Here is a 25,426-nt window from a genome sequence, read left to right as displayed (position 1 = left end):
TCACTGGTTTATAGTTAATATCACAAACCTGTATTAAAGGTCCTATATGTAAGAGAAAGAATGTGTGAGCAGATGGTAACATAACTGTAAGTCTTTTAAAATTAGCATTGGTTGCATGCACTAGCTTGTTGATGTTGACATCAAAGTACACTAAGGAGTATCCCCCAGCACAAAATAAAACTGTCTGCTCTTTAGAACCTGTTACTTTGTTGGTTGTCATGTAGATTTTCTGTCTGCCTACTATCGTCTGTTTAGAGCTGCTGTTGGTTTAGGAGTATCATCGTCTCAGGTCCCACTCAGTCCAGTAACGTTATTAAAAAAACAAAAGCAAACATTTATGTTCTGTGATACTGAAACATGAATAATGAAAGATGAGGGTTGCAATGGAAATGATCACATCAGTAATAATCCAAGTTTAGTGAGTGACAAAGCTTGCTATCTAAGGCCAACATATCATATATAGTGTACCAACATCACCAGTTTACAAAGTACCAGGTAGAAAGCTGAAAGCAATGTTACACTTCATAAATCCTGTATTTTAGTCGCAAATGTTGTTTCTATCAACATGATGCCATCGCGGCACTATTATTGACTGATGCTCAGGATACTCACTCATACATGTGACCAACTGGTTGACTGAAGTCCACTTATTATGAATATTACACAAAGAACCTTTTTAGGAGAGCTGGGTACAACCAATTTGCTGCCAATTTGTCCTAATGGCCACTGGTAGTATTACAACAACAACAAAATAGCTTCAGCCTTTGTTAGATTGGTCTATGAGAGACCAAACGTCCAATTATTGCACTACTTTGGACTGAAAGTGCGTTGATTGCAATGGTAATATAAGCTTTATGCTGAGGTGGTTTCTCTTTGTAATGATGCTGTCAGTGTAAGAACAGCTGCCTGCGGACCCAGACCCTTTTATTGTATATATATATTATACATGCATTTCTTGTGTGACACATGTAAAACGGAGACAGTGCACCTGCCTGTCACTGTCTCCGTACATTTATGATTAAGATTCATGTAGACCACCATATGCTGCCCTATGAAAACAAACTTTCAATTTTCAGAACATTAAATGAACTGATAAAAGGATAAATCAGCTATTTTACAGCATGAATATACAAATCATTTCGTCAGAAGAGCGAGACAGCGCTCCCCGCCCTCTGTGCTGAGAGTCTACCTCCGTCCTGAAACACAGAAACTGAACCAACATGTTTATCAGTCTGTTTTCTCCTCCTCTGTTTGTCTGTGGGGGAATCCAAATGTCCAGACTACCCTCCTGCTGCAGGTGTAGTCTCTGATCATTATGCCCACATTTTGCAACCCTATGCCTGTGACCCTTATTAGAATAATACTATTAATATAAATGGTAAGGGAAAAAAAGTAGAAGTAGTTTAGATATTATTTTCTTAACTATATAAAGTCGATTTATCTGTTGCTATTGATCTTTTGGTCATTTCACACTAATTTGCAGATGTTGTTGTTGTTGCCTTTTTATTTTTCTGAGAGTGTTTTTGCCATGACAACTGGACTACAGAGGAAGTTTTTGCCAACGACTAAAAGCTCCAGAAGAACTACTAAACAGATCTGGTGGTGATATTAGCATCATTTCTCATATAAAAATAAACTTTGAATCTAAGTCAATGTGTTGATTTTTGTATAAGTTTATTTATGTAATGAGGCTTTATATTACACACAACTTGTAAATTTACAAACTGCTTAATCCATTCAGAAAAGGGGAAAAAAAGATTTGGGGAGTTTTGGCATCTAATGACGTCTGAAGTGGAGTCATGGAGCTTTGAAATGCACCCTGGGGATTTAAAGGCGGGCAGTCCAGGAAGGTCGAGTACTACAACAGCAAAGCAAATGAAATACAAGTGAAATAAACCTACTGTCGCCCTGTTAGGATGTGGGAGTTGGCGGGAATCACTCAAGGAGATGCATTATGGGAGAAATAAGTGAGTAGGTACTTAAAACAAAGAACTTAAATCCAACTTCTTTAAATAAAATCAGTTTGATTGTGCAACAGCATCGGATTATACATGTACAGTATATATGGAGGAGAGTTTGAATAAACACAAGCTTTGTTACCGTGACAACAGCAACATTTCCTGTGGGGAAATGGGGTCAGTAGATGAACTCCCCAGGGACCTCCTGCAGGGCACTGAATGGCTCCTCAAACTTGAAGCGTTTGGAGATGGCCTTCTGCTCGGCGGCCAGAGCCTCCTTCTCTGAGGTGGACGACTGGCGGCACTGACCCAGAGTGTAGGCAGCCATGACGATCAGCTCCTCTGTCACTGGCCGTTCTTCCTCCTCATCCACAGCTGTAGTCTGGCAGCTGGGAGTTTCAGGACTACTGGTGGTGCTGGACACCTCCTGCTCCGTCACCGGGAGGATCTCCTCCACCGTCTGGGTTTCCTGAGTCTTTGAGTGCTGAAGCCAGGGGTGTGTGAGACACTGCTCCGCTGTGGCCCGATCCCTAAAACACACACGCACAGGAATGTAGCTACACATCCCAAATTCTGCTTTGGTTCTGCATTAATACATGTTTATCAAGCCTTCTGCTAAAATAGCTTAAATGTATTTTCTCACCATACACTCTAAAGTTCTCGATCTGAAAACCAAGATGTCCACTAGGGGTCACTAAAGCTTCACAGTTACTCATCTGACCTCACAGCACTGCTGTTGTGATTAAGGTGTATTCTATGTCAGAAGATATTGTGACTGCAAAATAATGTTTTCAAATGTAGCTCAGCAATAACTACTGGTCAACATTAGATTTCTGTCACATCAGGAAAAAAAAAAAAAAGCATCCATATCACGTTATAATGTGAAAGGTTTCACATTCCAATCAGAGTAATGTACCCAACCAGCTACAGGATACTTTTAATTAAAACAAGCTTTAATAAATCTGGGATGAAATGGGAGGAAAACCACTGCACTCAATGTACAGTAGGCAGTGAGACCAGTGAACCATGAACAAACTGCAACGTCTAAAATACATTTATACTTATTATACTTTTTCAATAGGTTCACTCCTGTGTAGTGCAAAGTCACCAAAATCATCTTCCTGGTCCGACTACCACCCTAGTAGTAAACTTTCAGTGAAACCATGTTATAAAGTATTGTTTTTTAATTTTTCGGGTGTGACAGCAATATGCTTCTGTGGTTTAACTTTAGTCATTCATGTTTTTATGTATGATGTATTGTAAGGTGTCCTTGGGTGTCTAGAAATGTACAGTGGAATTATTTTCATGATTCTTCTTATTCCTATTCAATGTTATTGTTTCATAAATATGTATATGGTTAATTTGGCTGCATTAAAACACACAGAGTGAGCAGCAGCAAGAGGAGACTGAAAGAAGGTTCAGACCATCTCCCTCCCTCTCTCCCTCCTTCCCTCTCTTCCTCTGACTCTCACCAATAAATGTATGTTGTGTGTTGATGCCCTAGTAAATATAGCTGTGTTGTTTAGAGATAGAAAAGAGAACAGAGCAGGAGGTGGGGCCCTGACTAAACTCAGTCAAACACACTGACCTATCCTCTGCCTATTGGTAGTAAGTCAACCTGTGGTTGCATTAATGAATTTTTGCCTTTTTTGTTTTATTAGTAAGATATGATATATGTTCATGGGTGACGAGTGAGGTGTAAACTGACTGTGGCTGTTTGAGGAGCAACATCTGGATGAAGGACAGCGCTGCCTTGTCCAGCTGCTGCAGCTCCTCCTCCGTGTAGCTCACATTGAGCTGGGAGATGTTGAGAAACGTCCCCTGCTTGTCCTCGCCCAGGAATGGTGAGATCCCAGTCAGCATCACATAGGCCAACACACCGATACTCCTGAAACAGACAACATGGAGGAGAGTGCACACAGGGTTAGGAAGAACACAACCGAGAAAATATAAAGCAATCACGAAGCAATGGAAATAACTCAAATATCATGAGAAAATTGCAAAAGTTAAATAACTTCAATATTCAAAGAATAACAATGTATGACACATTGTTAAAATGACAGATGGTGGCAAATAGTATTCACCCATAAATAAAATAAGACAGATAAATTACTTAAAATTGTTAAAAGATTCCAGACACAATGACTAACATCACTGTCATTCTGTCAGGTATTCTTGTTAAAATAAAACAAATTAAAATGTAACTATCAAGAAACCTCATTGTTAACAGACAATTACAGTGTCTTTCCCTTACAGTTAAATTCAGTTTTTATCTGTATCGAAATGAGGCAGTGACAGTTAAAGTCTGGATCTCTGTGGTTTGCCTGTGAGTTGCTGTGAGCTTCAGTGTGATTTAAAACATTGTTAACACATTCTACAAACTTCTACAACTCACTTCTTTAGATTAAGTTTGTGAGGGAAACTGACATTTCTACCGGGAGACAATATAAAGGTGGGACACCATTGCTCCTAAAATCAAACCTTCACCCTTTCAAATACACAGCCCAGTGTCCAGGTTCAGTTTAAGACACTCCCCATTAAGTTGACCTCATCACCAGAAAAAACATGGTTGAAAAGATTAGAGTTTTCTCACCACATATCTGTTGCTGTACTTATGGGCTCATAATTCAGGATCTCCGGAGCTGGAAAAATAACACAAATTATTATTCGGAATTACACAAGTTCAAAAAGTAAACTGGGTCATGGTTTGAAGTCTCTGTTCACCTGGATTTGAACGGTTTGTGTCTGTGTGTGTGTTATCGTGGTCATTAAGAGAAAAAAAAAGTGAAAGACAAAGTTGTAACCATGACAGTGAACGTATTTGAAATAAGGACGCTGCTGCAAAGAAGCAACACGTTTTCAAACATGGACACTTCACAAATGTCTTCACTCCTGTGGCAGAAGGTCTTATACATACACCACAGATTCAAGGTTGGGACATCAAGAACAAGATGGTTACGATCAACCAAAATCTCCCCTTCTGTTCCTGAGGTACAGTGTTGAATAAAGTCATATAAGTGTTTTTGAAGAACATTTTGATGTCACAGTGAAGTTGACCTTTAACCTTTTGGGTATAAAATGATATAACTTCATAATTTTATTCTAATAGACATTTGTATGAAACTTACCATAATTAACATATGAATTCTTGAGTTATGACCAAAAACTTAATCTGTAAGAGCTTCCAAATTTGAATAAATTCCCTGACGGCGTTCCAGAGATAATGCGTTCACCAGAATGTGACAGAGGGACAAAGTTGGCCTGGTGATTGTGTGGTAGAGCGACTCACCAACATACTCCGGGGTCCCCATGATCTCCCGGAGCTCCTGGTGGCTGCAGACCATCCTGGACAGGCCGAAGTCCACGATCTTAATGTCACCCAGAGGAGAGCTGCTGGTCAGCAGGATGTTCTGAGGCTGGAAGGACACAGCACACGTTACACACTCACCTCACACACACGTACTGTGTCTGTGCCAGTCAAATGTGCACCATCTAATCTTCTGTCCTTCATGGACTTTGTATCAGTGTTTTTTAAGTTACACCACTTTCCTGGTTGTTAGTAATGTTTTCATATATTTCATTTGCACATTTGAAAGAATTCTCCAAACACTGTAATTACTGCCAACAGCCCTGCATTGAGATATTTTGCCCCTAATACATCAACATGTGAAAGATAAATGATTTCACTGACAGGACAATTGTTAGAATATAGATGATTTAATCTGTCTTTTTTTCTCCTGAAGTTTCTTGACTGGTTGTAACTCCTGAGTCCTCTAAACCCCCCAACATCATTTTATTCACAAAGGATAGCATTCTGCTTCTGGCTTTAGAGACTCCCTTGTTCACAATGTCTTAAAATACTGATTTTATAATACATTAATATCCACATCATTTTTCATCAGAACATTTCAAATATTAAAAAATGCCCATCATAATTTCCTAGGGGTTAAGGTTGGTGCTGGGTGGATGATCTTTAAAATAAATGGAACACCACACTGAGCCTCCCTCTGCCCCATTCTTCAGGGCATTCTCCCTGAAACACGTCTTCACCTCAACCACTTGCCTCAACATTCATTCCCCTTCCTCTAACACATAACATTTTATTAAAACCTTTAAATTAAATGCTGTTGTGTCGTGGTCCTTTTATAGAACTAATTCCTCATACTGAGCAGGAATGGGCAGAGACCTTTGCCAGGCTTTAACAACTCTGAAATGTTAAAATGATCTGGAATCTTTATGTCACAGCAGCAACATTTTACCAGAGGATGAAATAAGCTTTAGCTTGACTAACTGCTGAAGGTTTGAAGATCACTGAGGAAATGAGAATTGTGTGTGTTCTTCTCCACTGACCTTGAGGTCGAGGTGGACTATGTTGTTCTGATGGAGGAAGGTGACTCCCTCCAGGATTTGCCTCATGAGCCTCTTCACGTCGTCCTCACTGAAGGCCTCGTCCTCTGACACACACTGGTTGAAGATCTCACCTCCAGCCGCACTGCGTGACACATAAGATGAGAATAACGTGATCATGTTCACTTGCCACTTTGAAAGTCTTCAGTCTAAAAGGATGAGAGATCATTCAGGTTTGCTGTAAAGCTCCACCAATCATTGTACAGTGTCAGGGAGGCTACAGCCAGGGTAGGTCACCAGTCTCATACAGTGCACACACATACATCTACCTGTGATTTAGAGTTCTCACTTGACCTAACTTCAGTGTTTGGATTGTGAAAGGAAACCAGATAGTCCGCCTGAAAACCCAAACTACAGCTCTGGTTCCCTGTTTCACCACACGCTCACCAAAATGATCATGAAACTTACGTTTATGTCCAACTTTTTATGGTGAATACCACAAGACACCATGGGAAAAAAAACACTGTCTCGCCCCAATGTGTGTTTTGACTTGCTGGAGGTGGAGGCAGAAATAGAAGAACTCCTCTAAATATAGCAAACTAATTACAAGCTTCTCTTGAATGAGGCCACTTGTACTGTTGACTGATCGCATTCTTATCACCTCTGACATGAGAAACCAGGGCTGCGAGAATAAAATAAACAACAACATGAACATTGACTCAACCTACTATCAACCGTGAAAGTACTGGCCTTCTTTGAGCACCTTTAATTTCCTTTGACCTGAGATAAACTCTTGACGGACAAATTCAATCAGAAAACTGAAAAAGAAAAAGAGGGAGGGCAGTCAGGAATAGACAAGGTGTCCCCTCAGGGTGCTGGTGAATTAGGCTTTATCTCAGAGGAAGGTGGAGAGGGGGAGGAAGAGGAGGGGCGAGGGAGAATGTTGTGGACTTACAAGTTGATAAAAAGAGCCTTTGACCTGACTAGTGAAAATCAAAACATAAGTCTGGAGGCCGCACCTGATGCAATTCAAAGAGACTATAATCTGGCTGATCATGGATCAACAACAGCTTCTTTGCAGAGTAATTTAATTGTTTGATATCTTTTTATTTGGGCTCCTTAATGTGTTTCTAAACTTTTAAACTGAGGACCACATGTGCTCCGCACCTCAGTTTAAAACATGCCCTCACTATTGTGCTGCAAGCAAGTGTGCTTTGAGATATGTTTCTATTTAACTTATGTCAAACTCATATAAACTTGTGTTACTAAACATAATTACCTGAGTTAAGCCAGATTTACATAAGCAGATGGGGTTAAACCATAGACTGTGGGTTAAACACACCAGAACTGCTGTGACGACACTGAGCTAAACCCTTAGCCAATGTTTCTGCTAAAGGGGTCAAAGGTTGATACACACACATACACACACACACTTTGTTTCACCCTCTATATTCTCTCCCTTCTGTTGTAGAGCCATCAGACCGGCTCGTAGGTAATCATGTTTTTTCTATTGTAGCTGTTGTGTTCCTGCTCACAGTAATTGTGAAGATGGCATGTTTGGTGCACTGAATTGGGCTTCCCGGAGCCCAAACTTCCTTTTCGCTACATTTTGTTTCAGGTGCCTCTAACTTTCCTCTTAGTATAGAATGATAGATCTATGTGTGTTTGCCAATGCAAGTACAATTTGTCAAAAAGTCAACTACTATGGCTAAATCAGTCCTGACAATGCAAGGTTTGGTTTGTGTGGCTGAGAAGGAAGTATCGGAAGCCAGAGAGTATTATGTTTTAAAATCAGGTCAGTTGACGGAGATGTGTGCGTGAAATGATTGGTTTCTAATCTGTGTCACTGTTGTGCGCACACACACACGTGGCTGCTCTTCGGCACGTGCGTCTAAGTGTTGGAATGGCATTTCATTCCTCATAGGATCAGACAGAAACCAAACCAAGTTGGCAAACAGAAAACAACAGCTACAGACTCCCCATGTACCTGTCACAAACAGGAGCTTATCTCAATACCAATGCGTCTCTTAAATGTTTGTTTTAACTCCAAGTAGCAGAGTGTGAAACCATGTATTGCCCTTTAAATCCATTTGCCAGGACACTTTAAAGTGCAGAGCGTAGTATTTGTAAGTATTTGTTGAACTGTGAGACTTGATGCACCAATCAATTTAACACAAAAACCCCTGTGACCGAGAAGCCTCACTAAATGGGTCATTCACCACCAGCAACAGACTCACAGCTCCAATGATACGGTCCCTGACAAAAGCAGAGTTTTGCCCCTGAACCCTGACAGTGGCTTTGAAGCCCAGCGAGAGGTCAGGTTCAGCCAGTCACAGTTTGATTGGCGAGTTGCTGATGCAATGAATGAAATCAGTGTCCGCTCAGTGCTGTGGGAATGGATCACTTCGGCTTTGATCAGCCACCCGTTACGCTCAGGCCTCAGATAGTTTTGGTGAAAAAATAATAACATTAACGTCAGCTGACCTAATTATTTGACCTGCTTCAGTCATACCATAAACACATGAAAACAATGAGGGGTGGGAAGGGAAGGAAGCTTTGAACTGGAAGGCAGGGAAACTATAAAAGTCCCAAATATTCCTTTATGAGTGAGTCTCTTTAGGATTCACAGAGAACAAGTGGAGAGTGCAATCTCAATCAAGGCAGACATAGATGCTCTACTAGTGGAGGAAACCTCTTGACAAAGAACAGCAGAGACAAATGTGGGACAGAGAGAGGGGGAGCGATAAACTCAGAGTGAGGTCAAGTGAATTCCTAGAAGTGGCCCTCCATATTGGACTCATCATGTATTCATGTCCAGCAAATTGGAGTTTCCCATGAGGTAATGGCTCCATTTACTGCTGAAAAATAGCAACATGCAATATGGTAATATATTCACATTTGTTCAAATGTCCGATATCTGACATCACCACTTAGTATGACAAGACTGTGATGGGCCCTCGGGACATAAATTAGATGTGGACTCCAACTGAGCAAATCAAGCATGATCCATGACTTCCATTTTCTCTCAGAGCCCAGAGAACATACCAATATTTATAAACTGGAATACAAAGCAAGTTATATTATATGGCTAGAAATACAATTAATGAATATCCACAATATAATAATTAGATCAAGCATTCTTATTTTACCTTATAGTTTGTATTGTGCTTTACTCGTTATTATCAAAAAGTCGGAGAACGTTTTTTAAAAACATATACTTAGAGGTAGCTGTCAATTATGACACATGGCTCGAGATGTGCCACGTAAAATAAGTTCTCATACAAAAGACCAGTACAAGTTGAATGCAGCATTAAAGACAAGCAGAAACAATCTTTTATTTCAAATGAACAAGGTTAAGGTTAACAAAATAAAACATACCGTATATTAGCTTTTTGATCACCTAACTTTATTCAGCATAATCACATGGCTACCATTTCCCTCTGATGTCATGCTCAGGGTGGGAAGCTACAGTAAGGGTGATGTTAGCTGGGAAGTGGTTGAATGCTATAGCTGTTGTCTATTGGTAGCTAACGGGCTATCAAATAAATTGTTTTACCTTGGTGTGACTTGCAACCTGCACCATAGCAGAACAACATCACTCTGTAATTATGACATTGGAAATTCCCATCCTGAGTGGGACATCATTGGAAAATGGCCACATTGTGAATTGCTGAAAACTAGATGGAAGGATGTGGTATTGGTCAGACAATAAATATTAGTGCAGATCCAGATCAGGGGGTGGATCCAGGATTTGTTTTCCTTCAGTTTAATAATGTTGTGGGATCGTGTGTTTTTTAAAATTCATGTAAGGTGTGAATCTCGACATATTTAGGGAACTGATATCAAAGTGTGTGTGTAATTTGGAGTGGCTTGATTGAATTTAAGAGGACTGTTGGTGGTGCACGAGTCTACATTTTTCCTACATCAAAACCAATAATGACTATATCACATTGTTAATTATTACAATCAAGCCCACCGATAGTGTAACTTCAGTAACCATGGGTCTAACTTAATCGCAGACAGCAACATTCATGTTTAAAGGACCAGAACTGTTGTTGTGGTCGAGCCAATAACTACACTGACTGACTGTTTTAAATGGAACCATGTATATATGATTCATTCTTAATCACTTTCATCAACTGTTAAATAAACACTACACATTATTTATTTTGGTCTGTAAGAATTTATAAAACCGGACACTGAAGACCTGACTTATCCTTAATGTCATTAGCAAGCTGATGTTGAATAAGTTAATAAAACAGAATAGCTCAACGGAGTCCACCTGAACCATCAAGTCATTCCTATGTTTTGTTTATGCACTGGGACTCTCTCTCTGGGTGAGCGACCTTGCTTTGGCTGGTCACGAGCGCTCGTGCGCCTCAACTGACATAATAAACTCCCAGCTGGAGCTCAGCCAGCAATGAGGCCATGGAGCTCTCTATTGCTCTCATTCATTCTCTCTAGATTCCTTCATCTCTCCGTTTAATTGTTCTCTCCATTACATTTACACTATTCTTGGCTCTGTCTTTTCCCCTCCTCTCTAATTTTTCTCACTCTTCATCACTTCCTTTCTTTCTCGCCCTACCAGCCTGAAAAAAAGCTTTAGGCCTTTTTGCCTATTTTCCTCACTCTTACCTCCTTCCCTCCCTCCTTTCCTCCCATCGCGGCATGAATAGATTTCTATGTCAAGTTGACCCTCATTTGCAGAATATCTGCCCCCTCCTTCCTCCATTCATCCTTCAATCCTCCTTCATTACCATTACCCCACTGCCCGAAATATCTGTCAGCTGTCAGACAAATAAAAGATGGGCAGAGAAAAAGGAAAAAAAGAGTATGTCGTCAACGTCCCTCTTCAGAGAGAATGAAAGCATTCTGCTCTACTTCCTTTCGAGAAAAAAAAAATAACACAGACGAGAAATGCTCTAGCGGTCCATGGAACACTCGTGTGATTCTTATGGTGATGACTTGAATTGAATGATCTCATACCTGCAGATTGTTAATGAGTGTTTCTCTTTTATTTCAACATTTAAATGACAAATGATCCATTCCATTGTCTGCATCAATAACAGCAGATATGGATAGTGGTTAACACTTCCAAATATATGAGCAGATTTGATGAAATTTAGGACAATGAATAAATAACACCATCAAAATTGTAGTGTCTTTCTGTGTTAGTATGGTCTGGTCTGTGTGCGTCTGTGTTGACTGTGTGTGTCTGATGAGGACCACTGTCCTCACCCAGGGCAGCAGTTAATTCTGAGATTATCCTTTTAATGAACAATGGCTGGGATTAGGATTATGGGCTGAGGTGGGGGAGGATTGGGCCAACTGGAGAATTTAACGGGGCATTTATTGGATCTCCTTAACAGAATAGATTGCATTGTATGCCATGTGCTGCTGATGGCAAATCATTCTATATAGCGAAAAAATACACGTAATGCGGACAATATCTTAATTTACTAACAATTTACATTAAACAGGCGCTCCACTGATTTTACTCAGAGGCAACAAGTGGAAGGAAACTTGAGCTTGACATTTAATAGGAAAAAACACTATAACACCATGATTCACCCAACTTTACGAAAGCGCAATACTGAATCACCACAGGAGTCAGTAGTAGGAGGTACATTACAGATCATCCCATTCAACACAAAGGGCCACCTGGCCTCCAGTGTCAACAGAGGAAGTTCAATATCACCACCCATGTTTCACTTTTGTGTCATTTATTAATGGATGCATCCTTTCAGCACGTGACACACCATTGAAAGTGCAGAGCTGATTTCACTGCACCGATATAGTATGTGCAGAGGTCAAACGCGACAGATGACAGCTGATCCAGAATGTGTCAATACCATCTAATCTGTCGGACTCTGACGGGGAGGGAGTTCTGTGTGTCACATGGAGAGGGATGCAGGCAAAATCCAATATGGCATGGAAAGGGGGAGTAGACAGAGGGGAAGTGAGGGAGACCTTCTTGATCAGCCCGGTGTGACATGAACTGACATGCACACGTGCACACACACACACACACTATGGGAACCAGGTCAAGCATAGTCTGGGCAAGACCAGTGGAATGAGATCATCGACAACTGGTGTAGCTACTGCAGTCAACACCATGCAGTATCACATGCATGAGTGTGTGTGTGTGTGTCTCACATACTGGGTCAAAGTGAGCTTTGCTCCAGTTGGTCTTTTTTCACGGTTACTAATGGATTTAACACATCAAACTGCTGTCAGTGTCTGTCTCCTTCACCTCTAAGCCTGGGACACAGGAAATCCAATCCCAGAGAGAGAGAATGTGTGTGTGTGTGTGTGTGTGTGTGTGTGTGCACAAAGGCGAAGCACATTGTTGGAATAGCTAGTGTTTACAGGAGTATCAACGTTCGGCCTGAAGCTCTGTAGAACTCAAGAGTGCTCTGTTCCCTCTCATACTTTTCTTTTGAAATTATCACATTGACTAAACAAAGACAGTACAGGAAATGAACACAGATAAAACAAATCTCAGTCTGAGACAAACATTTATGAAGAATACCCCTACACATAAAGTGTCACAACCAATAATGACAAGCACTACTCATAGAGAAAGACTAAAGGACCTGGTGAACATACAGCAGAGAGTGAAAATAAATGTGACATTATTTATCAGGCGCTCCAGGGAGGATGGTGATGAGGAAAACTGAAAATAGCATTCAGACAACAGAGGTTTTATTCACAGGAGAGATTTCGAAAAGTTTTGGATCCTTCATTAATGTCATTGGTGAAAACTGTGTTTTTCCTCCTTTTTGGAAATGGAGGATAATTTCACCCAGAATTAAAACAGCAAAATATTACAGAAAAAGAAAAACAATTTTTAAACTGTTTTAATTGGATGATAAATAAGAATGAACGTTTTTTGGGGGGGGTAAATTTAGGTAATAAAATGCATAAATCACTCACCCTGGAGTTCACTGTTACAATTGAGCTTAAACAGTTTTTTGAGCATTCACAATTACCACTGGTGTACTTGAAAGATTTTAAGGAACATTTATCGAACTATTTGACAAATGTTCAAATCTCAGGTTTCTGTGAGTAAAGTGTATATATTGGATACTCACAACTCCAGGACCAGCACCATCTCAGAAGCCATCTCGTAGACCTGGTGGAGGTTGACCACCCGGGGATTAACTGTGGCCAACTCAAGCACTGCAATCTCATGGATGATCTCCATCCGGCAGTCCTGGCCTTTCCGTCTCTTCCTCATGAACTTTGCAGCATACTCATGGCCCGAGCATTTCTCCACACACTTTCTGACAACGGCAAATTTCCCCCTGGAGGAAAAGATGAATGTCAGTGGTGTGTAGGCACTTGCCATGTGTAATTCTGAATGCAACAGGAGGAACACTTGCACTTGTTGCGTATATACCAAAGTTTATTTTTATATGAAAGACCTTCTAATATGCCACACCTCATATTTGTCGAACACGCTAGATAAAGTTTATCATAGTTTAGCATGTCCCATGTTTTAGAGTGATGTGTTAGCATGCAAACATTTGGTAATCAGCACTAAACACAAAGTAAGATTGCCCTGTGAACATGCCTGCAGTGTGCTATCATGCACACAATACCAAACCCCAGTGAAAACAGTGAAGAGCACACATTAAACAAACATCTCCCTGGCTGCAGAGAACTGTATGCTTGTCGTGCTAACATGCACAGTGATAATGTCATCTACCAATGTTAAGCCAAATTCTGCTTTCCTGCAGAGGACGGTAAAAACCTGGATGTTTGACAGGCTGTGAGAGAGAGATTGTATCTCTCTCTTTTTCAATCTCTCTCTCTCTCTCACTCTCTCTGTACCTCTTAAGCACAGAGAGTGAGAGCGACAGGGGGAAGCCACGTGCTACACACAGTTCTACAATGAAGCAATGATGCAGATCATCTAGTAGGGGACACTGATTTTAGTCCTAAAATCCAAAAAGTCAATAAAAAAGTCTGAGCTAAAAAACAGTGTATGATCTGTAAGAAAGTAAAAACGTGTAAAAGCTACAGATCTGACTGTAGTTTTGTCCAATGATGAGCGGTGCCTGTGGATATTGTTGGCAGCATTTCCATTCCTCTTTCCACCACGACAGACTGGCCTGACCCAGTTTTATAGCAGAGTGGAAGGTGGTTTCATGTGAAGACCACAAAGTGCTGTGTGCACACACATGTGAGCTGCCCAGGGGAAATCCTCTGAAAGGCAGCTGGTGATGGAGATGACAGGCCCACATCATGTCTTCCCTGTGGCTACTGTTGGCAGTCAATGCTCCAATAATCAGCAGCAGCACCCCGGCTGAAGCCGGACCAGTTCATAGCCAAGATGAATGCACACTGACACGTCAAAACCTTCACGGCTTCTTCTAAATTTGGCTCTGGATTTCTCTGTGGCATGACGTAAGGATTGGAAATACAGACATTACAGTTTGTCGGAAACACAATTATAATTGCACTGTTGATTGCACCTACTTTCTATTGACTAAGAAAGAGTAAATGGACATCTCCATGTTTTTACTTGGTCTGTGTGCCACCTAGCAATAATAATGTAAACCATCCAAAAGATTTAATATAGGGAAACAGTCAGGAGGCAGCTACATAGAAAGCCTTTGCCACAGTTAGTTAGAGTGGAAAGTGAGAGATTATTATGTTTAACATTAATTGAATCATGTAAGCAGGATCACTAAATATTAAGAGGAAACACTGATATTTAAATGAAAAACTATACATATATTATTAATGCTGCTACAGATCTTGGCATGTAAATGTATTTTAAATAAACAGCATTTTTTAAGAATAAATACAGTATCATCAAACATACCAACATTCAAAGATATCAATGTTTCCTACATTTCTAAAACTATTTGAATATAAAGGTCAAACAAAATCTGTTAAATGTTTAAATTTAACTTTCACCTCATGTCATCTCTTACAATTTACATGACAGCTAAGTTGTTTTCATCTCTTCCACTTGTGACTCACACGACTCACTCTGTCTGAAAGCTTTGCCTTTTACAATTTAAATTTTAGCGTTCAACTACTTTTGAGTGTTATACAGATTAACTAAGAAACTCTGCTGTTTAAAACTGAAACTGAAATGTGACACGCTTTCAGTGAGTACATCAAATTAAACTGCCACTTCCCAATTGCTCATTTTCAACATCAAGTAGTTGACATTTCACTGCCAACCACAGCAATAAAATCAGTATAACACGCCTAATGGTTTTCACTGCAGGGTGAAAGTGCGGAAAGAGTGCAGAGTTCAAGAAGATCTTTATGGTCTTTAACTTTTTATCTTAAAACACCCTGCGTTACATACAGCAACACTCATTAAGACAGAGGGAATCCCAAAATATACCAACCCAAATCAAGGATTTTCACTTTAACAAAGAAAAGTATTATAATAATTCAGTGCTGCAGGGGCAGTACAAACATGTATTATGATTAGAAGAGGCTGGCCTGCACAACACACAAGACAGATCTCTGTGATAAGAATAATTCAAATTAACTCTTTATGAGAGTTCCAGCTAAGAGCGAGAGGGGAAGCTGTGAGATCAGACCACAATGAGAAAGACTGTAGTAGCCATAAAGGTCTTGTGTCAGGGTACAGGGCATGACGAGCAGCTCTGGGCCTGAAGCACTGCACTGAGCTGCTTCATCCTCAGCTGGCCTCATGTGAGAGTCATGGGGCTGAAGCTGCTGGAAGCTACGGATTCCAGCAGTGAGAGATGCTTTTGATTACGAGACTTGGCATCACAGCAGGGACTTGTAACCCATCTATTTATTCGTGAAACTGGCTTCTCCATTGAAGTGAATTTGATGAACCACATTTGATGTTATTGAGGATGTGAATGATGGCGATGATGAACTTTGAATTAAATTGCGTGAGCATAGTTTTTACTAGTTACTGACTTTTGTGAAAAACAGCTAATCAATTCCCATGATCTTGATAGATACAAAAATTACAATCACTTTGATACTTTTGTCTTTATAAAGTTGTTATTACATAAAATACCTTGTGTTTGGTGCCATTGCTTTATTGTAGAGCTGTGTACAGTGCCATCTGCCCCGCTGTCGCTCTCACTCACTTACTCTCACACAAACACATTGACCTGTTTGTAGCTGGCCATCAGCAGCACCAGGAGAAATCCCATCAAGCTGGTGGGCCATCAGAAAATCCTTTTTTACCAATCACATCAGACAGCAAAAACTCATTATAGCACCTGCCACTTTGAGGGTGCACATGAGAGCGTGACGGCTCATTAATGTCACCAGGCTCCCCTCATGGCATCAGTTTGCCAAACAGGCACTTTTACTTTTCACTCCAAATCCTCTGCGCCTCTGTGCTGTGACTCTGTTGCTCCAAATAGATAGACCTTGACATTTCACTGATCATCTTTAAAAGTTAATTATACCGCACCAGGTAATATTCCTCCTATACGTTCACTCTCTCACACACACGCACCCACGCACACACACACACACAGATGAAAACAATGCATTGTATGGCTGTCCTGGAATGCAGGGTAATTATTAAAGTAAGAATTAAGTTAGGATTTTTCTTTTTCTTAGTTTTCATGGTTTAAAGAACTCTGGAGACAGTGTGTTTGAGTATGGGTGTGGCTTTGCCTGGGATCAGTTGAGAGATGGTGTTTGGTTTGGGAGTCTGGGCCTGCTCTTTAGAAACCATACTGGGCCACCACAGCCTTTTCTAAAGCGGCATCAGCACATTTCCAAAGCCAGCAGCCTCATTCACAGGCTACACCCTGAAAGAGATGGCTTTTGTGTGTGCGTGTGTGTGTGCGCATGTGTGTATGTGTGTGTGTGTGTGTGTAAACAGACCAAGCCAAAGGTGGTGGCATGGTTACATTTAATGGAAAGAAGCTGTCTAATGGATGCAGTGGACGGCTTTGAGAGGTCAGAGCCTAAAGCCAAGCTGCAGCAGGGAGCCTGACAGTGTTCAGTGTGTATTAATACACTCATACTTTGCACCAGCTGTTCAAAAGCCTAAGCATGGCCTAGTTATAGTGCAAGTGTTTACTAACTATATGATTTATGCATCACTGATTAGCTCATACAATCTTTTATAGAGCTTAGCTTTTACAGTTAATATTTACACTGCAGAGTTCACCTGCTTTGAACTATGTTTCCAGGTTTAAACCCTCTATCTGCCCTGCTAATGTGCCCTTGAGCTTTTCTACATTGCACTACACATATTTTGTAGCTGCCCATGACTTTGATGAATATGATGAAGTCAATTTAGTCTGTTGTGGTATTAATGGTGCAGGGTAATATACTATAAATAAAAAGTTAGTTGCACTTATATGTAGCACTTACAGTCTTTTTGAAGCTAGTTGTACTTACGTAGTTCTTGCTGTTCCGGGCAATGCACTTATTGCTTTGGATAAAAGCACTAGCTAAATGATATGTAATGTAATGTATGATTGTACTGCTCGATCTGCTGTGCCATTTTCTTGATTCCTTTTTTAAATAAGGTCAGTGTGAAATCTGACTTTTGGTTCGACATTCTACCACCAACATGAAAGCATATTTGGAAATCAATATGTTAACCAATAAAAGGAGTCACCAGAGTAAAACCCTGTAAAAGCTCATACAATGTGCCAAAGTCAGGCTACAGGTATACTGGTATTCTCTTTTGAGACGTTTTTAAAGTCTATACTTGTTTAATTACACCAATATTGACGTTTCTGTAGTTCTCTTTTCTATTATTTCTAAGCAGAATTATAACGGTTACAATTATAAAACGGCAGAATTATAATTGTAACGGTCTCCAGAATTGATGTATAAATCACACTGAATGAAATCAAGACATGTTTCTGTACCATTTCACTAAGATATGACTCCAAACTACCATTTTTGATTCAAATCCACCTCATACAGTATCTCTTCATCCCGTGTCTGTGGCCTTTGGTTAAGTCAATGTCTATGACTGATCCCATCCTCCATCAAATGCCAAGATGATTAGTACTATTATAGAGTAGCACAGTGAATACTTAATTCCACACTTTCCCTGTCTAAATGCTGTATTTCATGCAGTAGAGATGTGTTTCCATCCACAACAGTACATGGGCTTAATAAAAACCATGCCAGTGAATCCCTGGTTCTCACCATGTGTACTGTGGAGGCTCTCTGCAGGCTCATAGCCAGGCTCAGTGACAGGCAGCCAGGCAGCCCTGGATGCATTTAATGAAATAAAGATTTTCACTGGCCTGGGGCCAAAAACTCCCACTGCCACTACTTCCCTCTGTGCACAGCAGGGCTGGTTGGCAGCATGCATCCTCCTTTACTGTCATCAAATATGTTACAGGCAAAATGACCGCAACTGAAAAAAAGTTTCAGTTTATCAGAGTGTCCCCAATAGAAGCTTACAGACAGTTTGCAAATGGGTACGCACGCATCTGGGAGTAAAACATTTACACGATTGTTGTCAAAGTTCAGAGCTGGATCATGTTGTGCAGCACAGCACTGGGATGTGAAGCACATTTCTACATGTCATAACAGCCTATTATTTTCACAAAAAGGCAGCTGTTTGCTTTCAAGCTTTTATACATAATGCTAGCAGCAGTGTTGATGATACATGAGGTTATTCACAGTTAGCGCCACACTAGACTCAAATTTTAAATTGATGTTTAGTCTGCAATTTCAGTGTAAAACCATCCACAGACTGTGAACAGATCGTATGAGCCAGCAGCTAAATCTGCTCTCTGAGCTATTGGCTAATTTTGCTTTTGAGCAAGCAGGATTAATTAATGAGACAACCTCATTGATGATTTCTTCATTGACTCAAAAATGTGTCTGTATAGTCAACCATCGGTATATACTGTAGGTTAAACATTAGCTTGGATTCTATCAAAGACAGCGGGTAAAGACTATAGACATTAGCTTATGAAAGGGAACATGCTTTAGATAAACTGTGATTGGTGATCTCACCTGTCACTGTTTTTTAATTAAAATTCATAGATTAGATTATGGAAATATTCAACATCCTGATATTGTGCTTGTACAGACTGATGAATATAGTGATCTTTGTCATGAAATGGAGATGATGGTACAGTACAGTACTAAAAGATTACAAGATTAGTAATCAAGCTTGGCAGGGCCTTACAAGTGGGTGTGGACAAATGTATCTATCAAGTTAGTTTAAGGACCTCCCAGAATATAATTTAATTTTTGAAGAAAAACACAAAATATTAGCAAGTCCTTGTAAATTAAGGGCCTAATCACTAATAAAAAATAATTGTGTTGTGTCAACTTTTATCAGCAAATGTATTAAAAAAATAATTGAACCTTATCCATGACATTGGGTTCCTGGCGTGACATTCAGTCACGAAAGACGACCAAAGAGCTCTACCGAGGACCATATGGGCTAACAGGAGAGTGAGCATCTCTGTCACTAAGACCCATTATAGAAAAAGCTTTGGGTCTTAACCATATGCAATTCAATTTCCACTTCACCATTGTCGGAGTCAGTAAAGGAGCTTGACTGCAGACCATCTGGGACTCCCACTGCAGAGACGTAATGGAAGGTATTACCTTAAACTCCCCCCAGCTGTACCTTAACCCCCAAATGGGCGACACACCCAGCCAGTATAATGTGGGGCAGACAGCAGCTATTTCATGCACTGACAAATTGTTCTTATTCTTTTCACCATATGCAGTTTCCTTACTTCTTCTGGAATAGATTTTTCTTTTAAGATGATTTCAGCAGTCAACTCACAAATCTCACATCATAGTTTAACAACAAAGTCGAGGTACACTCAGCTGCATACCACAGGAAAACTGAATAAATGCATTAATAAAGCCATCATAGTTTTCACTCTAACTTGAAATTGAAGAATTTGAAATAAAAAAAGGATGGGTTGAAAAAAACTGTCCTTATCAATGTATATATTATAATTTGTATTAATAAGCCCTGTATGCTTGAAACTGCAACCTTTTACTGACAAAGACATATTGTGTGAGGAGAAAAGTTACTTATAATGCTACTGATAAAAGCAAAGCTCTTTTAAATGTTTTATGTTCCACTTTAGGGATTGAGTTTAATTCAGGGTTTTGTTCCATTATATACAAATAATTGGAAGGATCTAAAATGAATGGAAATAAATGTTTCTAGATATTTACCAAGTCCAACACCAAAATAACCTTTTCAACATGAGAGGTGGCAAGTAAAGGTACTTAAATGTTTAAAATTAAAAGTGTTTCAACATTTGACTGAGCACAAACTCAGGGCTGAGTAATTATTCACTGGTGCTTTAAAAGCTTCTCACATTTTATTGCATTGAGTTGGAAGAATTGTATGACCTGTGAAAGTCAAGCACTAGAAAGCAGCTCGTACTTTTAACTGAAGATTCTTTTGCTAAATATTCAGTGTTTTAATTTTCATGGTCACTTTATTGCATGGTGCTTTCAAGAGACTTCCTGTCTCACAATTGAGCAGCAATGTAATGTCTCCATTTTCCATGGATTTAATTGCTGCTTTGGTTAGAAACCTGCAACATGTATCTCCTATAATAACCTGAAAGTTCGGTTTTCTGAAAAAGACCTGTCCAAATTTCTATAAAAGGTCAAATAAGATGTCTCTCGCTGGATGAGGACAAGTACTTTGTTAAAATGCTTCTAAAAGCCTCAAACAAATCTCAAAGCTTGCAAGTTTTAACTGCTTTGGGGCATTTTTCAGAAAGACAAGAGAGAGGGGATAGCATGAGAAAAAAAAACAGGGGATGGATTCAAACCAGGGATTCTGCCTTGATACATGATACGCACCTACAAAGGTGTAGTAACGGACGACCCTAGGAAGTACACACTAAACTTTGTCCAGCTGTTCCATCTGTAATCTTAACTGGTGTCGGTTGAGTGAATGGCACTTTTAATGACATTTGCTTCAGAATTTTAGTTCAGGGAAGGCATGGCATCCCTGATATAATAAAGTGCTGTAAAAGCTTCTGCAACCTGGCTACAGAAATGGGCTCTGGTTATTATCAACTGATAAAGGAAGAGCAAAATGGATATGAAAGGTAATTATAAAAAATGTTTCTCCTTTCTCTTGATAGCTGCGTTATAAGTCACGACAATAGTCAATGTCTTCACTAATCAGAGGAACTGATGTATTGTGAACGTACAAACTGAGGTTTTTGTTAAACCTGAACATGTCCCTTTGTGGGCACAGTGAGGAAGTGAGCGGGCCATGTAATATCCAGGAAACTTTGTGCATCAGTCCACAAATAGAGGGAGGTGAGCTGCGTCTCTCTGCAGCTCAGTGCGGAAATCTCACCATGGACACCGGACTTCAAACTTTATAAATACAAACACTGCTAGAATGCTGCGCTACAGGCAGAATGTTCTGCATGCCTGTTTCATGATCATGCACTGAGAGAGCCCAGTGTGGGATAAAGGGACAGACAGTTTTACATAAAAAGAGCAGATTCAATTTCAGTGGAATTAAAGGTAAAGCCATATCAATTCAGAAAATTAATCAGAAATGATTATGCTCATAGTCCAGGTAAGAACTCATTAACAGCACAGAACAGTGTATGGATAACGTTTACAGCCAAGCCTTTAATCTGAAAAGGCCTCATGAATGGAATTCCACCACTGACTTCAGAAGGCTCAGAGAACCGGCCAAGAGTCAGCCAGGGACTAAACACAAGTGGTTTGGCCAAAGCACGGCAACCCCTTCATGTGCGATTACACAGATTTACCACCACAAATATGTCCCAGCTTAGAACAGCTTCGGCATCGTGTGGAGAAAAGACAAATCACCTGAGTTGATTTGATTCCAAACTATTTTGCGGGACCACGATGCTGCTAACCCAACATGAAGGTGGAGCTATAGCCCGGCAGCAGCTGAGGACGATTGTCTTTCAGTTATGTCCTGAGCTTACGAGAAAAGGAGGCACACTGATGTGACAAATCAGTTTTGTGTCGTCATTCTGGTGTGGCTTCTGGCTCTGAGGATTACAATACCATGACTGCTGTTGCTGCAGACGTCAGTCGAAGAGTTTGTCACATATGGCACTGTAGTTCCTGATTTTATTTCAAATTTGGCCGTGTGTGTTTTCAGTTTCCTCTGTTGTTTGCAAGCCACCAAACAACTTTTGAGCTCTGTGATTGATGTGGAAGAAATGTTAACTGCGATTCATAGTTTACGTCTTCCACAGGGGCCAGTTGCACCAACTGGTCTTTTAATAAGCATGGTCCTAACTGTGGTCATGCAAATACCCTCCTTTATAAACGAGGGGCTTGACGAAAGTAAGAAAGATCACTGATAGTCCCCGAGCCAATGCTTTCCCAGTAATATATGAAACAGTTCTAATTATCATCCATCTATTGATTATCCATACAGCTTCCAGGATCATGGGTAGGAGAGCTGGAGGATTACTATTCAGGTTATTGTTATTTTGTAATATTCTATTCATATAATTTATGTTATAACCAACAATTGACATGTGTACCCCCCACAGACACACAGACAGACACACACACGTATTGCCAGTGATAAAATAAGAGTTGATTTATATTGTATTGTATAAAAATCTGAATAGGGAGAAGGAAACAAAGTATTCCTTACCCTCAACACTGTTATGAGCATGCTTACATTAACACGTACAATTACACAACATGATCCCGAGCAGCACCTCGGTGGACATGAATGTCAACACATGTACTTGTGCCAGCTGATCCGTTTACTTCAATGCTGTAGATCCGAGTAGTACTGCAGATTAATGTAACCTTTCATGTTGTTCTGTGGCAGCTAATCGCAGTCACAATGTCACGTCATGCGATACAAAGCCACCCACTCACCCACACACACACACACACAGCCTTCGTTGTGGTCCTCAAAGACTTGCACACACACAACTGTGTAGCAGGAGATCGTTGGCTGGAATTTCCTTAAAAGAGCCAAGTGGACGCTCAGCACTTATCACTAATGTTGCTTGTGGGTCAACACACCAGCAAGGCCACAGTACTGTTATCTTTGCCATGAAGCTGAGAGAAAACCAGTTTACACTCACAATGTGACCAAAGTCAGTCTGTGGGTGATTGGTCATGCACGGAAGAAGCATATTCTTACCAAAAGGGGATTGGCCTTGTGACTTTGTTAGGGGCTGTATCCCAAAGCAGTTGATCATACAAGACGGAGGGGATTTCCCCTAATTATTAACCTTTGAGAACTTCTGTGAAACATTAGCTGTTCAGGTGGGCACAGATCTCTGGCATCAAACAGTGAGCTGGACCTGACATTTGAAGAACCAAAGCCAAATGGGGATTTGTTAGATCTGATAATATTTTTATAAACCTGTATTCACCAGTACCGACAGACATTGAATAACAGATGCCAATCCTTCAATCAGCTGAATGCAATACCTCGCTTTTAATGAAACTGCTTTAGAATCTAGATATTAGTAGTAACATGTGTATTTCTGTTAATGAAAGTCAATGCAATTCATCAATTCTGCAAAATCAAGCTGTCGAGTGATCTGAAGGGCGAAATGTAACTTTGCAGAATAGGATGTTGATACATACAATACAAGATGTGATTTAAAAGAATGTAGTAAAGAAGAAGCAGCTGAGAAGACACGTGTCAACTGTGTCTCTGTCAGATCCATTCACACTCATCAGGTGTGGATCCAGCAGCCTGGCACACAGCCTGTAGTTCCGGAGCCAGCAGCTGAAAATACATCCATTCAAACACCAGGACCCGAACTAAAAACTTCTCCATTAACAATCAGAAGTCATAAATTCTGTTACTCATCAACTACAGGACAATAACTGGCTCTGAGGTGAGGGAGTTGATCGTACCTTCCGAGCTCTTTGCCGGGGATGATGGTGTAGTGGTCGGTGAACGGCTGGTTGTTGATGGTGGTCTGGATCTCCGTCAACAAGCCGCTGGCGCCGCGGCTCGGGCTCGGTTCTGCCGCCGAGCTGTACACGCAGCGGCCCCGGCTCCTCGAGTCCCCGGCGCGGGGACATTCGGGAATCATGGCGTTCGTTTGGCCCGGGAGCGGTTCGGTTCGGTTCGTTCGGCTCGGTCCGCGTGGAAACTTGAGCTAACAGGGAAAGTTAGCCAACGGACATTCAACGGCGAGTGTAGAGAGGAACGGAACAGCAGCGCGACGGAGAAGTATCAGCCCATCCGCATTGTTCAACGTGGAGTTAGATGACGAGAGAGTCCGGCTCATGTTGGATGAACTCCTTCACTCAGTACTTCTCCTCTTCTCCTCTTCTCCTCTTCTCTCCTCTTCTCCTCTTCTCTCCTCTTCTTCTTCTTCTCCTCCTCTGTCACGGACCTGCTGCTGCTGCTGCTGCCGGGCTGTCGGTTACCATGGCAGCTCGTGTTGACTGACAGGTGCGCTGACCTATAGGATGGAGGACAGCGGAGCGCTGTGCCTCGTGTTGGAGGAGGGTCCACAGCGTGCAGTATTGTCCTCAATGAAACTTTCAATGAGTGAATACATGAGTACTTAGAAAGTAATAATAATATACATGTCTTACAAACATCGTGGTGAAATGATAATCATAATCATAATATATTTATTTTTTTACATGAATCTTATTTGAGCCTAATTGTAGATAATGATATTTCAGTGATATTGTTAGAAATCAGGCAGTCTTCTACTCTACGGTGGCCCAGCAAGCTCAACAGACTGCAAATTAAATAAAAGAAACCAAGCAAATAGAAAAGACAGGAGCAAATAAAGAAAACAGAAAACACTGCAAGCTGTATGTGTTGTGTCTTTTTGCAGCGCATGTGTCATCAAATAGATGACAAGTTATTTTCTTAATTTGCATGTGTTTTTTTCTATTTGCATGTAGTTTCTTAATTTGCAGTGGGTTGAGATCTCTTGGCCACCATACAACTCTCTCTCTCTCTCTCTCTCTCATATTCTGCAGGTATCTCTGACTCCAGATCTGCAGGATCCACATCTGACACTGCTCATCAATTATCATTATTAATAACAATGATGATGATAATAAAAAAATGATTATAATTAATAATAATAACAATAACTGGTGCTGCTGTTATTTATAATAGCATTGCATCAATAAATATCAATCTATTTATTTTCATAATAACAACTAGTCTGACA

The 25,426-nt window shown here is 40.5% G+C and overlaps 1 protein-coding gene across 2 annotated transcripts; it reads right to left on the bottom strand.

Moving 5' to 3' along the window:
* Nucleotides 1-1,657: 1,657 nt before the first annotated feature.
* On the bottom strand, nucleotides 1,658-24,669 carry stk17a (serine/threonine kinase 17a). 2 transcript variants are annotated; one of them, XM_020101375.2, is made up of 8 exons: nucleotides 24,138-24,669; nucleotides 13,400-13,612; nucleotides 6,309-6,450; nucleotides 5,248-5,374; nucleotides 4,552-4,600; nucleotides 3,667-3,846; nucleotides 2,101-2,488; nucleotides 1,658-1,858 (listed from the first exon to the last, which is right to left on the bottom strand). In XM_020101375.2, exons 1-7 carry the CDS (start codon nucleotides 24,317-24,319, stop codon nucleotides 2,137-2,139), a joined length of 1,245 nt encoding a protein of 414 aa, XP_019956934.1. In that variant the 5' UTR covers nucleotides 24,320-24,669; the 3' UTR covers nucleotides 1,658-1,858; nucleotides 2,101-2,136. The 2 variants fall into 2 exon arrangements, with proteins under 2 accessions (XP_019956934.1, XP_019956933.1); XM_020101374.2 differs by having other exon boundaries at nucleotides 1,658-2,488.
* Between the last annotated feature and the right edge of the window lie 757 nt (nucleotides 24,670-25,426).

The sequence above is a fragment of the Paralichthys olivaceus genome, chromosome 17 (assembly GCF_024713975.1).
Source record: "Paralichthys olivaceus isolate ysfri-2021 chromosome 17, ASM2471397v2, whole genome shotgun sequence".
Lineage (NCBI taxonomy): Eukaryota > Metazoa > Chordata > Actinopteri > Pleuronectiformes > Paralichthyidae > Paralichthys > Paralichthys olivaceus.
This window is presented reverse-complemented; position numbering and strand designations above follow the sequence as displayed.